Genomic DNA, 15,229 nt, shown 5'->3' with positions numbered 1-15,229 from the left:
CCAYAAAGGGTGGCAGAGCTGGTGCTGCCTGTGGCAGGGGTCTGCTGGAGGGCGTTTGCGGTCTCCAAAGCAAGCAGAGGCTGGGGGGTGGGTGGTCACAGCTACTGAGGTGTAGCTCTGCCTTCCCACAGGCTGTGAGCGTCCTGGCAGATGGGCACATGGGGGATGCCCTCTTCATTTTCTTGTCCTCACTGCTCTCTGGGCTCTGCCCTGGGAAGCAATGCCCAGCTCRCTGGGGCTATGTTAAGTATTTTTGTTGCTTGGTTGAAAGCGGAATTCCCTGGTAGCTCCATGGATGCTGGACAGAAAGGTCAGCTAGTGGTAACCTTGAAGAGAAGTACTATTTACCTGTTTTTATGCAGCATTTGTAGCATTTTGGATGCTCCTTTTTCCACACTGTGGTATGCCAGGTGCAGCGAAACTCAAAGAAACTCAAAGAGTTTCTGCCTTCCCACTGGCAGCAGGAAAAGAAGTTGGAGCAGGAGGYGCCGCAGGGAGGTGATGTGCACCAGGGCACATCAGCAGCCCATGCCTGTGCTGCAGGTCACCTTGTCCCTCAGCTGGGACCATCACCCAAAAGCTGCACTGACTGCCTGCTGAGCCAAGGAGGACTCAGAGACTCCAGTCAGGATTACGTCAGGCAAGCTCGGTCGGTCCCTGGATAGCAGCTAGTCTCGGGCAAGACAGTGGCCGTAGGTACATCGTGTGTGCTGTCCCAGGGCACTGGCAGGACCTGCGGCAGTGAGGGGTGGCAGCTGGGCATGAGTTGTGAAGTGACAGCTCAGGGCCTTGGGGTGTCTCCGCACACAGGAGTGAGCGAGCAGTACGACTAAGGCCAAGCTGCGGCGAGCGTGGCCCTGCGGTGTTYGGCCATTTAGCAGGGGAAGCAAAAAGGGCTGGGAGCTGGGTGCTCTTGAGGGCAGAAGGGAGGGAGGACGAAGGAGGGCTGCCCTGAATCAATGGAGGCGTAACAGAAGCACAGGGGTGAAAAATCTGTGTTTGCTAGAAGAGAGGAACAAGAGTGGAGACATGTAGGAAATGAGAGAAAAAGTCTCCTCCTGGCACGGTACGGAGAGGAAAGCCAGCAGGTCGGTAGAAACGCTGACCCTTGAGGCCACCAATTCGAGGTCTTAGCAGCTCTAGCCCGATCTGCACCAGTCTGATCCAGTCTTGGAAAAAGACTCTTGAAGCCCTTTGTGGGAGCTGCCTTGGCCATTTCCGCTCGCAAATCTTTCTCATGTATTGCTATTGAAGAATGTCATCAGTGACATATGCAGCAGGAGCACCTTCCTGTCTAAAACGCACTGAAAAATGACTGTGGCTGTCTGCCAGATTCAAGCACGAGCTCGAACAGCTCCACACTGTATCTTTATGACCTATTTCCTGTTCCCTACTAAAGTAGTTTAATGTCTGGATGATAGATTTTAAGTGTTTTAAACTATTCCCCGGTGTACAGTAACAACAGTAAATATCTGCTCTTTAAGAGGAGAGCAGCAACCATCTGAAATCCCCACCTTGAACTGGCAGAGCCATGAAGCCCAACCGAGATGATTCAAGAATTAATGTGGCCCATTAGTCACAAATCTCSTATGCGGTGTGGCCCACTGCACTTAACTGAAAGTCATCATCGTCACTAGCTCTTGCTGCCACTGGGAGTGGCAGTGCTTATTATTTGATTAATGTGGAGAAATTATTCTTTCCCACCACGTGGAAAGCAGCTACTGAGAAATATTTTCTAAGAAAATACGAGAAAAGCTCTGCTCCCATTAAAATGCTTTTTTTTCTTGTGATTGTTAGAGATCCCTTGATGTTTTTCCTATGTGCAAAGGTGCTAACACTGGTGTGGGCTGTGGCTGAACTCCTGCACTGAAGRTTGTCCTCTGCTTATGCCAGAACCAGAAGGGAGGCTTCAGATAGTGATGCTGTTCCTCACTTTTGCCATTCTGGCCCAGAAAATTACTAACAAGTAGAGCACAAGTGAGTAGTAAGCAAGGGTTGTCATTAATGCTATGGTCCTAATGGTTACTTTAGTGGGCCTGAAAAAGCAGAGCAGTCTTTTCCAGTGTTAGGGAAGAGTCAGTAAATGGGGTGAATGGAAATTGCAATATAAATGCAGGGAAAAGACCTTCTTTTTGCTTCAAATGTAAGATGTGACTAAAACCAGTTCTCCACATTATTTCCTTCAAATGCCATCAGCTCTTGCTCCTTTTCACTGATTCTGTTTCTGTGGTCGCAGGCAGTCAGCCTGCAAGGCTTGTGCCAGGGCATGGCCATACTGCCCTCTCTATGCTCAAATAACCTCCTTTTAAAGGCCTCCTAAACACCTAAAAGCCTCCTAGGTGCCTAAATGGCATTGCCAGTGAGTCTCTCTGAGGCCAGCCATTGGCTTAAGGATCGCTAGCTTCCCACCAGATAATTAAAATGCCCTCAGTCTCTTGCATAAACTTTCACTTGCAACCTGCTAATGATAGCAAAATGCTGCCTTAAACTTATCTCCATCTTCCAATCCCTAATTTARTAGACTCTGTGAAGTCCTGCTAGGCACAGTCATGGGTTTCCTTCTCACTCCCTGCACACCATCGTTCTGCAATCCCACATTTTTCCCTCATGTTTCTTCCCACCCCGAGCCTCTCGCCAAGCCCAGGGCAAGTGAGTCTCCGTAACAGCCTCCACTGGTGACCAGCGCTTCCACTCCCATTAAGCCTGGACTCCACAATGTTCCCAGGGGGATTAACACAGAGACAGACTATGGCAGGTAAATTCTCGATGAGAGCTACCGGCATGGCAAATGGTCTGAGATTCCTCACCTGAAACCTGTGACTGCACTTCACTAAAGCGGACATTGTCAAAGGCTGRCGAGTTATAACCTGCACTGATAACTGCACATGAAAATCTTCTTTTCTGCTAGTTAAACTGAGATTTCCCCAACTCTGAAGGGAGCCTTCCCATCCACACAATTTGCTGAAGCTTCGGTGGCCTTGGCAGTGGGACTCCTCGGGGCCCACACTCCCCTCCCGCCACCCAGACTGGAGCCAGAGCAGGCCACGGAGAGAGGAGGTGCCCCCCGCGGGAAGCACATCACCCACTGCTTGGGGGACACACAAATGGGTGGGAAACTCTCCYGACTGCCTTGGCCTGCAACGTTGTGCCTGCCGGCTTGCCCTCGGCTTCCCCTTGCATGACACTGTGTTGCAACAGGGGGCTGTTTTGTGCTGGAGGTGGTAGTTTTGTTTGAAGGCCATGGTTTATTTTGGTTGCTTACTTGGTTAGTTGGCCTATTTATTTAATTGGGGTAGTTTTGAACAAGTACTGAAAGGCTACAGGTGCCTGTGCTGTCCTTGTGGGCTCCCGAAAGTGGARGTTAAGCAGGACTGGCTTCAGCAGGAGGTTGTGCACAAAAGCCCGGTGGTACCTGGCAAAGAGAGTCAGTCGTGGGGCCGGGGGGGGGGGTTGTCCTGCAGCCGGCTGGAGTGCTGGCCTCTCGTGTGGAGGGCAGAAAAACAGAGAAGAGGGACAGGATCAGTTTCTCTCTCTGCCTGTTTAAAGCAAGGTTTGCAGCACAAGAGGCTGCATTTTTCCCTCTATGCTCTGTGTTTTCCCTTGGTGTTTGCTGGTTCTTGGTGACCGGCTCACCTCTGTGAGCAGAGCCACCTCGGCCCCTGCCTGCGCAGGAGATGGGGTGTCTGCTGCAGAGGCAGCCCCTGCCCTGGGGAAGCACGAGCGCCCTCCCGTGCTAAAAAATGAGCCATGAGGCCCACTCCCCCTCTCCCCTGAATTTTCAAAGAGAGAGAGAGAAAACAAAACGTGAGTCTCTGCGTTGCAAATGAAGGGGAAATTGTATTTTCTAGAGATGTCCTTGCACGGGCTGGGCTATCACTAAGCTTAATTCCTCATGCTGTATCCTGCAGCAAACCAAAGAAGATGCTCTTGCATCTGCATGCGAGAGCAGTCTCTGCCTGACACRAGAGTGGCTCTGTCCATATGGGAAYGGAAAGGGGTCGTCTTYGGCACCCCACATCCGCTGCCCTGGGGCTTTTTTACACGCAGCTTTCAAGTGCCTGCATTTGACAAGTGCAGCTGGGAAAGCAAAGCGGAGCTGCTGCTGTTCCTCCCAGCTCCTTTGCAGGATCCTTTMTCTAACGCTCGTGCCATGTGCTGCTTTAGTAATTTGTGATGACCCCAGTCACAAACAGTTAGTCTTTTTTTTTTTTTTCCTTCCTTGTTTTTCCAGTAAGTTGAATCGAGGAAGATGCAAGAGTGAGCATCTTAATTAGATTGAGCCTGGCCAGAGAAGGCAAGAGAGGGGCTGCTATCTAGGCAAATCCAATTAGTTTTAGCTGAACGGAAGAGTAAAGTTAACTCTGTAATCTCTGCTCAGAAACACTGGTCCAGTGGTGCCACTTTCCCTTTCCCTTTGCTTAAGCAGAAAAGGCCCAGAGGCGGGTACAGGAGAGCAACAAGGATGGTTGACAGCATCCACTTTCTTCAGAGAGTATTAAATTCTGGCAGATGACTGAAATGATGCATGGCACTAACCATAACTGAGACCGTGGGGATGTTAGCGCTTCTCCCTTTGCTATGGACACGCGCTGGGAACTGAGCGTGGCAATGGCAGGCTCAGGAAAGGCAGGCAGGACCGAGCTGGAGGATGGGGTGGCATGGGGACCAGGCTGGCTTCAGACCGCCCTCCTTGAGTCCCTGTGGCCCTGTGCAATTCCTGGGACAGGGTGTGATGAGGCCACCCACCTCCTGGCTCTGCGCCACCGGGGGGTAAGACAGGGACCCCCAGGGCAAGGCCCATGAGCAAGAGAAGGGTGGGCTGAGCTGGTGCCTGGGAGGCTTTCCTTTAGGGAATGGCTTCTTAGGTTTTACCTTACTTCGTTTTAAAGACCTAGAAATCCCTCCGGCAGAGGCCAGCTTTCCCATCTGATGCCCAAGTCCTGATTCCACCCTTCCTCAATGTGTCCAGGCAAGGAGGGGGGATGGCTGCTCCCTCCAAACCAGTCCTGTGATCCTGCATGCCAGTCCAGAACAAAGTCCAGCATGAGAACCTGGAGCTTCTCAGCTAGGGGTCTGCATGAGGAAGGCTGCTAAAACCCAGCTGTGGTGGGACCTGAGGTGGAATCACCCATAGGGTGGCAGATGGTTCTGCCATTGCATGCRTCACTACCAGGGCTCAAACTGACCACCTGCCAAGTACCCCAAGAATAGCTGGGTACAGCTGCCTGGCTCCAGGAGAGTGGGGAAGAATGAAGCACAYGACACAGGGAGGTTTTCTGGGGGAGGAGAGGGAAGGAGGAGGGCACCAACATTCATAGATGGGATTTGGGATCTACGGCTAATAAGCAGTTTGAACCCATCTGYGGATGGATTTGAAAAAAAAAATAAATGTGGGTTTCTTTTCTCCAGCAGAGACTTGTCTCTTAATTGACTTCTGTGCTAATGGCAGGRCAATTCACCGACTCTGTTATTGTGACTTTGTTCCCCTTTCAGCCTCTTTCATCTGMTCCCCCGGCGTTTGGCTCCCCGCGATGCTCAGCGGCCCCTTGCCAGGCTGCAGCATGGGGTGCCCCCCCTCCACAGCTCCAGCTGCACTGAGCAGCTCCTTCGGCAGAGCYGCTGCCTCTGCCAGCATTTCTGGCCCATGCAAAGCAGAAGGGAGCTGAAGCTACTTGATGAGGAAAGCTACCATCACTTGTAACTCGACCCTTGCCRTGGTGGCACTGGGGCTCGGTGGCTTGAGTCAGGCCAGTCATTGCCCCCCAGCTGTCCTGCTGCCTCAGGCGGATGCKCAGCAGGAGCAAAGGCAATCAAAATTAGTCTTCAAGCGTACTTTGGGACTCCCTGAGTCGTGCTTTATGGAGTCACCTGAACCCACTGGAGAAGCCTAAATCACTTTTAGCCTTATAAAATTACATCTTAAATATAGTTTAGCTGGTATTGTGGCACACAGCTCCAGTGTCATCTGTGTCTGGGACGTGCTGCTGAAGTTTTGGAAGGGTGTTTGAGTACTRTCCCTTGCTGTTGAAGAGCCAAAGGTATTTTGCAAACTTTGGGATTCATCCCAATCTCTTGCAGAGTGCCTCCATCCATCTGTTTTCTCCAGCCTCCCATATATTCAGTGTCCAATGGCAGTCACCAGCCAGCCGCTGTGCGTGTGCGCCGGTGCCGGTGTGAAATTGCACGCACCGAGGGTGGCACAGCGAGGCCACGGGGCAGCCCAGCATAGCATCATTCAGTTAACTGCTTCAGTGCACCCCCTGATAAAAGAAAGGACATTAACGTCCTCGGTGACGGAGACGAGCAAGGCCCTGAGCTGGGGTCAGAGGCCTGGCTCCCCTGCCTTATTTTCCCCTTTCCAAACGTGCTCTGTTGCTGTGTGAAAGCAGCAGCAAAGTCTATAGTTTTCTCTGCTGGAGCGAGATGGTCAGGACTAAGCACACTTGGGAGGTCAGGGTCCCTCATGCTGGAAATGAAATGTCATCACACCATCATGTGCAGATAATAATGAATTTTTACAGGGTTAGTCAGCACAGCTTCTGATTTTTTTTATTTTTTTATTTTTTTTAATCATCTCAAACCTGAACCTGGTTTTGCTGCCAGGGTGCACTTTTCTGAGCAAGTATTACCAGTTAAAATAAGGCGATGCCTATTGTTTGCTCTTCCTTCCCTGAGGACATAAGTGATAGCTGGATGTGATACTCACTGGGCAGGAAGACAGTGTTAAAAAACACTTATATGAAGATCTTTTAATACACAGTGAACCCTTGATTAAGTCAGTCAGTGCATTAGGACAGTAGTTTCCAAGGGTTTTTTAACTGACAATCTATTTTCAGTAGCGGTGAGGATGTTCGTAACTTAAGCTCTTTGAATTTTTTAAAGCTTTTCTTTTTTTTCCCTTCTTCCGGAAGAAGTATATATAGGAAAAAGTTTGAGAAACAACATACTAGAGAATGGTAAGGCTGCTAGATATTCTGCAGGGTGGATAAAAATGCCTCTAGAAAGAAGCTCCTCTTAACACTCTTGAGTTTTACACTATTTTGGCTCCATCCCTGTTGGATTGCACCTCCTTAAATGGTCCAAAGTGTGAGCAGTATTTTTTTCTTGAGTTAATTAGCAACGTATTTTTAGGAAGAAACCAAATATTATGGTTATGCGAACAACGGCCCTTGCTTATATTAACAATGGTGATGCTTTCAAAAGCTGGTTTTATCAATGTAGCAGCTGCCAAGCAGGCTCCAGCTTGCTGAAAATCCAGGTCATCCTCACTAGGGATGAAGGCTCTGGGTTTCTGGATAAAGACGGAGCCTAAAGGCAGCCTCCCCACTTCACTGCACCCCATCGGTCTTGCATCAGCTGCCGAGGACCCTCATGCCATGCTGGGGCTGAGAGGGGCACATGCGCATGTGGCGGCTGCTGTCTGGTGGGGTAGGGGGCACCAGGGCATGGGGAAGCACAAGGAGGACAGCAAGCTCTGGGTGGCCAGAAATGCCTCACCCAAGGCAGTGATGGAGCAAGCAGAAACCTGTGGAGTAGCTGGTCCAAGACTTGTGCAGGCAGACCCTAAAAATTTAGACTTTCTCTGTATATCTTTGTTTAGCAGATGCTTCTTTCCYGCCCTGAGGTCCTTTGAGAGTGCCTGTTAAGTGGAGTGTGGGTGCTTTTTGCCCAGCATTAGTATCTTGGCTATTTCTGGACTACAAAGGTAACTAGAGGCAGCTGGCCAGAAAAGAGCTGTAACAAGCAGCTCTTGTGCAGCTTGTCAAAAGCTTCAGCTCTGTAGTGTCTCCTCTTCCTTCGCACACTTAAAGCAACCTGACATTTTTTTTCAATAGCCTGGACCTTTCTTGGGCTCTGTCAGCAGAAAAAAGGGCTGTGRTGACTTAACATGTTGTAGACAGCTAGCCAAGAGGCAGACCGTGCACAGGTGGAAATCACTGTTGTGGCATCTCTAAAACAATATGTGGTGTGTAGATACAGTATTCTCTGAGTAAAATGCCACTTCTGTTTTTTTCAGATTTTTTTTTTTAAGATCAAATGGGAGCCTGCTCAATGTAGACATTAAAGAATCTTTTTTGAAAGCCATCTCTGCTCTGCTGCTAAGAGCCTTTCTAAAGCAATCAGTGTTCTCATAAAAYGCAAAATATATATTGAATCAAATGGCAAATCTATAAGGGGGCTAAAAAGAGGAGCTAATAATGCTGTCAAAAACGATTCAGGAAGCACATGCAAAGACTGCAACAACACCAAGTGCAAGCCCGGGTAAGTGAAATTACTGCAAACATGCAAGCGACGTTCAGATCATATGTAATCCAAAGCAGGAATATTGTGAATAAAGTGTTCTGTATCAGCACTGAGACTTCTCAAGGTTTCTTATCTCATTAGTGTCACAGAAGGGACAGGATTAAGATTTCCAGGCTTTTTCATCTTGTGGACAGTCATTCCTGGGTGAGAAACCAACCTGACTGTTACTGTGGGAAGAGCAGGTGGGAACTGCCTGCCTCATGCTTTTGCTTCATTTTTGTAAATTGAGAAGGAGGGTTACAAATTTTAGCGATGCTCTTTCACCTCCAGATTTCTTTTTCCCCCTTAATATCGCCTTTTTTTTTTTCTGAAGAAGAACTTGCCTCGAGTATTTCAGCCGTAGCTTYGAAACTTTTCAAGGGATCTTGCAAAACAGCGGCTGCTGTCGCTCGGGTGGCGGCGGCGGTCGCGGGTGGCGGTCGCGGGTGGCGGTGGGGCCCAGGGCCGCCCCCGGGGCGGGGCCGCCGCGCTCAAAGCCGCGGCCGGGGCCGCGCCGCGGGCAGAGGCGCCGTCGGGGCTGCGCGGGGCCGGGCCGGGCCGGGCCGGGCCGGGCGGCGGCAGCACCATGGACAGCGGCGCCGCGGGGCGCCTCGACGCCGCCGCCTTCCTCGGCGCCTGGAGGCGCTGCGACGCCGACGGCAAGTGGGGCCGCGGGGCGGGGGGGGACCTGTGGGGTGGGTACCCGTGGGGGGTGTCCCCCGTGGGAGGGTGCCCCCTGGGGTGTCCCTGGGGGTGGGTGCCCACTGGGGTACCTGCGTGTGTGTGTATGTGTGTTCCTGAGGATGTCCGTGAGGCAGGGTGCCCATAGGGGTGTCCACGGTGGTGGGTACCCATGTGAGTGCCCCGTGGATGCCCATGTTGAAGAGTGCTCGTGGATGCCCCTGGAGGTGGGTACTCTTTGGGGTCCCCATAAGGGTGGGTACTCATTGGGGTAGCTGTGTGGGTGCCCCTGTGGATGCCCCTGTGGAAGGGTGCCCATGGGGGTATCCACGGTGGTGGGTACCCACTGGAATGCCCAAGTGGGTGCCCATGTGGGAGGTGCCCGTTCGGGTGCCCATAAGAGTCGGTACTTGCCTGGGTACCTGAGTGTATAGGGGTGCCCATGTGGGAGGGTGCCCATGGGTCTTACCCATGTGGGTGGGTGCTCGTGGGTGTGGGTACCCATTGGGTTACCTGTGAGTGGATGCCCCTGTGGATGCCTATGTGGGATGATACCCATAGGGGTGTCTATGGGGCTGCATACACACAGAGGTGCCCCTGCAGGTGGGTACCCTTTGAGGTGACCATGAAGGTGGGTACCCATGGGGGTGCCTGTGCAGGTGGGTGCCTGTTGGGGGGGGTGCCTATGGGAGTGCTGCATGGAGGTGCCTATATAGGTGGGTGTCAGGTTGGGGCATGCCCACTTGGGGGTGCCTTGTGGAGTGCCTACCTGCATGTTCATACTTCATCCCTGGTGGGGTCCCAGCAGGTGTCAYGGAGCTCCCCCACTTCCTCTCTGCCCCACGCACAAAAAACAGGACTGAAAATTCCCTTTTTGCCCTAGAGTTTTTGCCCCTCCCCCATCACCCCCATATTCTGCTTGCTGCTGCCTCTTGTAATCCCTGAACTTTTCCTGAAAAGTTTTCCTTATGGAAAACTTCCAAGGAAGTCTACAGCACTGTGTGTGCTTGAATAGATGGGARCTGACTGAATTGGGTGTGCAGCCGTCTGAGCAGCAGCGTTGTGGGCTGCCAGCCGAGACCCTGCCACACGTCCTACCAAGGCCTGGGCAACCATATGGCCCATGGTCACCAGAGTTCAGCTAGTGACACCTGGTCATTAATATTTTTTTATTTGCATTTAGATAATGGTTACATAGAAGGGAAGGAGCTTGACAAATTTTTTCACCATCTCCTGGAGAAACTGGGACCAGAAGTAAGTACTGAGCTGTAGCTGTACATCAGCCCCCAATAAAAAGGTCATTATGCTTAGAGATTATTTGTATTTATCGCTCTCTGATTGCTGGCTTCCTTAGCAATGCCTGAGGCAAAGAGCTTTCCTCTTAGCAACAAGGTGGCTTTTAAGGTTTGATAAAATCTGTGATAACGTTAGAAGTTTGAWCACTTATTTTCAGTCCCGTATCTGTTATCGCTGTGAGATTGTAGCAGACCTGAGCTAAAGGTGCTGGCTGGAAGCATATAGGGAAAGTCATTTAGTGCCAGTGAATGCAAACAAAAAGCAAAGCACTGATACGGAGTCTGGCAGGGCAAGGCAGCGCACAGCTGTTAGGTTTTGTTCAAGCAAGTGCTGATTAGTTTTCTCACTGTGATAGGTTTATTTCTGARGTCAGCGTTTAACAAATATTCTGTCATTAATATTAAATGGTGCTAATGAAGAAGCAGCATGCCTGTACGCCTGAAAATGACTGGAAGCCAAACAGAAATCAAACCCATTGCTCCTACGGTCAGGCTGTGGGTGCCAAGAGTGGCTCTTTGCTGCTCTCCCAGGTCTCTTTAGCAGTTTTGGCAGTGTATCTCCTCTTTCACTCGCTGCATCTCRGCTCTACTAGGAGTCGCACGACCATGTGTAGGGGCTGGTTTCCTCCCCTCCAGCTTGGGCCTTGCCTTCGACTGCCGCTCCCCGTTAAGCCGAGCCACTGGGGTGGTCTGCTCAAAAGTACGACGAATATGCTTTGATAATAGCGGTTATGTTTTCACTGTGTAGCATGTGGTCAACTAGTGAGAGAAAAGGAGCAAGCATCTTCCAAATGATAGGATGTACGTGCCAAAAAAACAGAAATTAAACAATTCAATTAAGTAAAAAGTAATTAATAAAAAGGGAAAAGGTAGCTAATAAAAAACCCAAGCAAATTCATAAATAGCGAACGTAAAATAGGAATTATATTTACAAACCAACTAGGATCCTTTGGATCCTTGGGGGTATAGTAGAAAAGATGCTGTGAATCATTTGTCAAGCAAGTTTTTGTTTAATGTACAAGTAATTTTTGATTGAAATGCTGGCAGTTTCTGCAGAAATGTCTTTCTGGAGCATGGATGGATAGATGAACAGATGGGTAGATAAAAAAATTCAAAGCAAAGGAAAAAAGATTTGAAGATAAGCACCAAGAACCATTAGGGACATGGAAAATCTGATTTGAAGAGAAATTGAAAAGCTTGTGATYGTTTGCCTTGGGAAGAAGATGAAATTGGGAGCTGCTGGTCTTGTGGTCTTGAAACACCACCGCAAAGTACACTCAAATGAACTGAATAACTGCAAATGCAAAATATTTATGGAGAGGCTGCTTCGCACTGTGTGCAACCAGCTGGCAGTGCTCAGCGTTGCCGTAGCTTGCTGAAGCCAAGGGCCTCCARGTGGGGCTCCCTAAAGTTACCATAGTTAGTGATAATGTCAAAGTCTAGTTTGTTAAATATTGAGCAGATCTCAAACAGCATGCAGCTTCTTCCACTCAAATTACGTGGTTTAAACCAGCACGCTCAACTAACTTTCATCTCGCTTGTGTCCACTATCTAGGCTTCCTCATTAAAAASAGAAGATTAACACAAATAGAATTAATAAAGAGCCAACTTTCTCACTCTCTTAAATAGCAGAACTGGAGTAATTCTGGAATAACATGTTCACTAACTGTTACAGGTGCTCAAACAGGCTCTCGAGTAACAGGATCCTGTGTTATCTTGCTTCCCTTTCCCCATCCCTCRGGTGTGATCAGCTCAGCACCTGGGCTGCTCCTTACCTGCCTCTTAGGCATGAGGCTCCCCAGTAGCACTGGATAACACAAAGGTCTCTGTTACCTTTGTACAGCGAGCATGTACAAAAYGCTATGTACAACAGCCATTTTTCTCCTTGGCATGTGCTTTATTTCGTACAGACTTGTGGTTGTCAGGCGAGGCATAAACTGCACTGTCTTTCACTATGCTACGGGAAGGTAGTGGCATCAGTGACGGGAGCACAGAGCTGGGAATGAGCAGCAGAGTGGTAGCTCTGACAGTCACTCTTTCTTTGCGCTCCTAAACTCCATTTCCTTGTGCAGTGAAAGGGAGAGACTGTAGTATATACTGACATAATTTCCAGATGTGTCACAGGGGTTAATTAGTAACTATGTCTAAAGTGCTATACAAGTGATAAATAATGTTATCAGCTCTGAGAGTTGTCTGTGCTTGAATAGCAAACAGTTTCATAATTACATTTTTTCAGCCTGTGCTCTCTAAGCTGTTATTTTCCCTTAATGACCATTGTAGTCTTCAGCTCTGTTTTTCTTCCCAGCTACTCTGCTGCACCCTCGGCTGATGCCAAACAYCAGGGGATCAGAGCAGCTGGGAAAAGAGTGCAGACTGGCGCTCTCTGGGGATCTGAGGATCGGATTTCTCAGTGATGGGTCTGGGCAAGGAAGGAAACCTGGAATATCATTCACCAAGGGAAGCTAATTCWGCCTCTTTTACTGAGCCGTCAGGAATTTGGGGGTGAAGGGGAAACTCTGAAACAGGGGTAGACCTAGATTGTGCCTACGCTTTAACTTTATAATAAACCGAGCCAAATTCCAGATTGTGCAATCTTTCTCTCCCCTGGCCATGAGCAGTTTTAAGGCCTTCGATTTCCAGATGTGCATTACATATACACAAGGCTTCAGTGAAACACGGTGGGTTTATGATACTGAGGGACTTGAAGTTCGTATAAGTTTTCCATCATCTGGAGGAGCTAGTGGAAAGTGGTTTGTTTTGGTTTGGGGTTATGAGGCAGAATTGGGGATAACTCAGCCCAGGATGAGCATGGATTCGTGAGCTGCTGTCTGTCGGTATACCTCTGCCCTCATTACTCCCACTGCTTCTCKCCAGGCGCATTACCCGCCAACTTGCAGCCTGCCACCGCGCGGGTGCAGCGTGCTGGCTGTGCGCTCGTCTCCCGCTTCCTCACGACCCTTTTTCACTTACGCACATAGACATCTATCTGCGCACATATCATTTCTAAAAAGCTGTTATACTGGAGCTTTTCTGGCGAAGACTTAGTGAAAAAGAGAGTTTATTTCAACGCTAATGAAGTAATTTTATTGGAACAGGAAGCATAACCCGTAAATTTCTCTCTTGTATCATTGTACATCTTTCTTTCTGCGTAGAGATCGTATGGCGATTCCTTGCTCTTTGCTTTAGTTTCAGTGAAGCTTTATGTACAGTCTTGTAATAATTAGACAAGAAGAGGTTTATATTTGAATGGCTATAAATTTTGGATTCATATTTTTTTTCCTGAAAGCTTTTGTGAAATAAATGATATCTGGAGAGATACAAGGAGAAATGCACATTACTATTATTTTTGCAAGGTTCTTTTACAGAAAGTGTTTCACTTCAGTTCAGAGATTTAGGAATAGAAGACCTTTCAGACAAAAGTTTGGTGCTCTTACCTAAATGCAGGTGTGTAAGAGGCCCTGTGTGCTTGCTTTTGAATGTGTATTTAGGCAAGAGAGCTATTATTACTGTTATAGTCCTCCTGGCCCCAAAACCACCCTGATGATCATGACTGGAAGGGACTCCGTTATTCTTCAGGGCTCACTCAGAATAGCCATGAAGGTTTTCACTCTCAGAGAAGATGAGCAGCCCCCAGCCTACTCTTGCTGCAACCAAGAATTTCATTCTTGCCTTGAACAACACCTTATCTGGCTAAATCACGTATTTATCTTAATGGTCAGACAGGATGATCAGCAATGCACTGGCTAGTCACACCAGCTAAGTTTAATGTCCAACCAGTCACAAATATATATATATATATATACACATATATATACACACACACATATATATATACACACACACACACATATACATATATATATACCAACCAGTCGCAAAGCCATCCAAAGCAGACTTCCCATACCTATCTACCATCACCCGTCCCTGTCACTACCTCAAGAGACCCAGGTTCACAGACCAGGACTCTGGTGACCAGCAGCTCCCCAGCAGCTGACACTGAGAAGACTGTTAGCAGAGAGCATTCAGCTTGCATCCTCCTCCTGACTAAACCAGAAGTCTAAACCTTGAATTGATTCTGATTATTTCCCAAATATGTTTATTTCTTAGGCCTGGCTTTGTCAACCTTGATTATTTTGACCTATTTCTTTTCCTGTTCCTGCATACTAAGGCAGGACTCTGTAAGCACCTAGAGGCATCTATAAATGCAGCCTCAGCAYATTTGTGGGAAAAACAGGAAAAAAAATGATGCATTTTCCATACCCAAAAGCTGGCCAAAAACCTTTCAGCCTAGAGAAAAGGACAGAATGAAGGATCTGTCCAAAGCCCAAGCACAAAACCATGAAAGCACATGGAAGGGTGTAGTAACCTTTGTTTGACGTTTATGTCTTCCATGTGAAAAAATGATTCCCACATAGGTGCTGAGGAGAGCTAAAAGAGAAAAAAAAAAAAAAAAAAAAGCTAAGCGATGACAGCATAAGTGCTCATCTTTTATAGCGAGCAAGAATATAGTAAATCTTTACTGAAATGCAGGGCCAAATTCTCAAGCGATAGCACTGCAATTAAATAATCAACATTGGCCCAAAGGAGAAGTTTGCTCAGTAGCTGCAAGGTGAAATCACATGTTAATGCAAGCAGAGTGGTCTGCTGTACAACTCCGTGGGTGAGAAGAAATCCCTAGTGTGATTTCTTTTTAATTCTACAGTTTTTGAAGGAAAGAAAAGTGGTTCTTCTAAGGTCAAAGTGCATATTACTGATCTCTCATCTGATCTTTGCTGGCCTACTTGCTGTGCTATGTGGCTTTTGGCATGGTAATAGTTGTCAAGTTTGCTTTCCCACTAGCATTCTTGGCAGACACCATTTATTTTCCCAGATCTTGTAGGAACTTGATATCTCTGAGACCCTTTGCCCTTCTATCAAATTTGGCTGAAATGTTGTTAGTAGAAACATGTGTTTGAGCCAGCATTTTCAGA

General features: G+C 48.4%; 1 protein-coding gene across 1 annotated transcript in view; it reads left to right on the top strand.

The window, feature by feature from the left end:
• The first annotated feature begins 8,822 nt into the window (after positions 1–8,822).
• Positions 8,823–15,229, top strand: part of SCGN (secretagogin, EF-hand calcium binding protein) — a 28,558-nt gene continuing 22,151 nt past the window's right edge. The window contains exons 1-2 of the mRNA XM_085310101.1: positions 8,823–8,942; positions 10,148–10,218. Of these exons, the coding sequence (XP_085166227.1) occupies positions 8,870–8,942; positions 10,148–10,218 (144 nt within the window). The 5' untranslated portion in view covers positions 8,823–8,869. The remainder of the gene's footprint in view (positions 8,943–10,147; positions 10,219–15,229) is intronic.

Source organism: Rhea americana, unplaced genomic scaffold (genome assembly GCF_003343005.1).
Source record: "Rhea americana isolate MKP2758 unplaced genomic scaffold, rheAme1 scaffold_31, whole genome shotgun sequence".
Classification (NCBI taxonomy): domain Eukaryota; kingdom Metazoa; phylum Chordata; class Aves; order Rheiformes; family Rheidae; genus Rhea; species Rhea americana.
The sequence above is the reverse complement of the archived record's forward strand: the minus strand, read 5'-3'. Positions and strand labels throughout refer to the sequence as shown.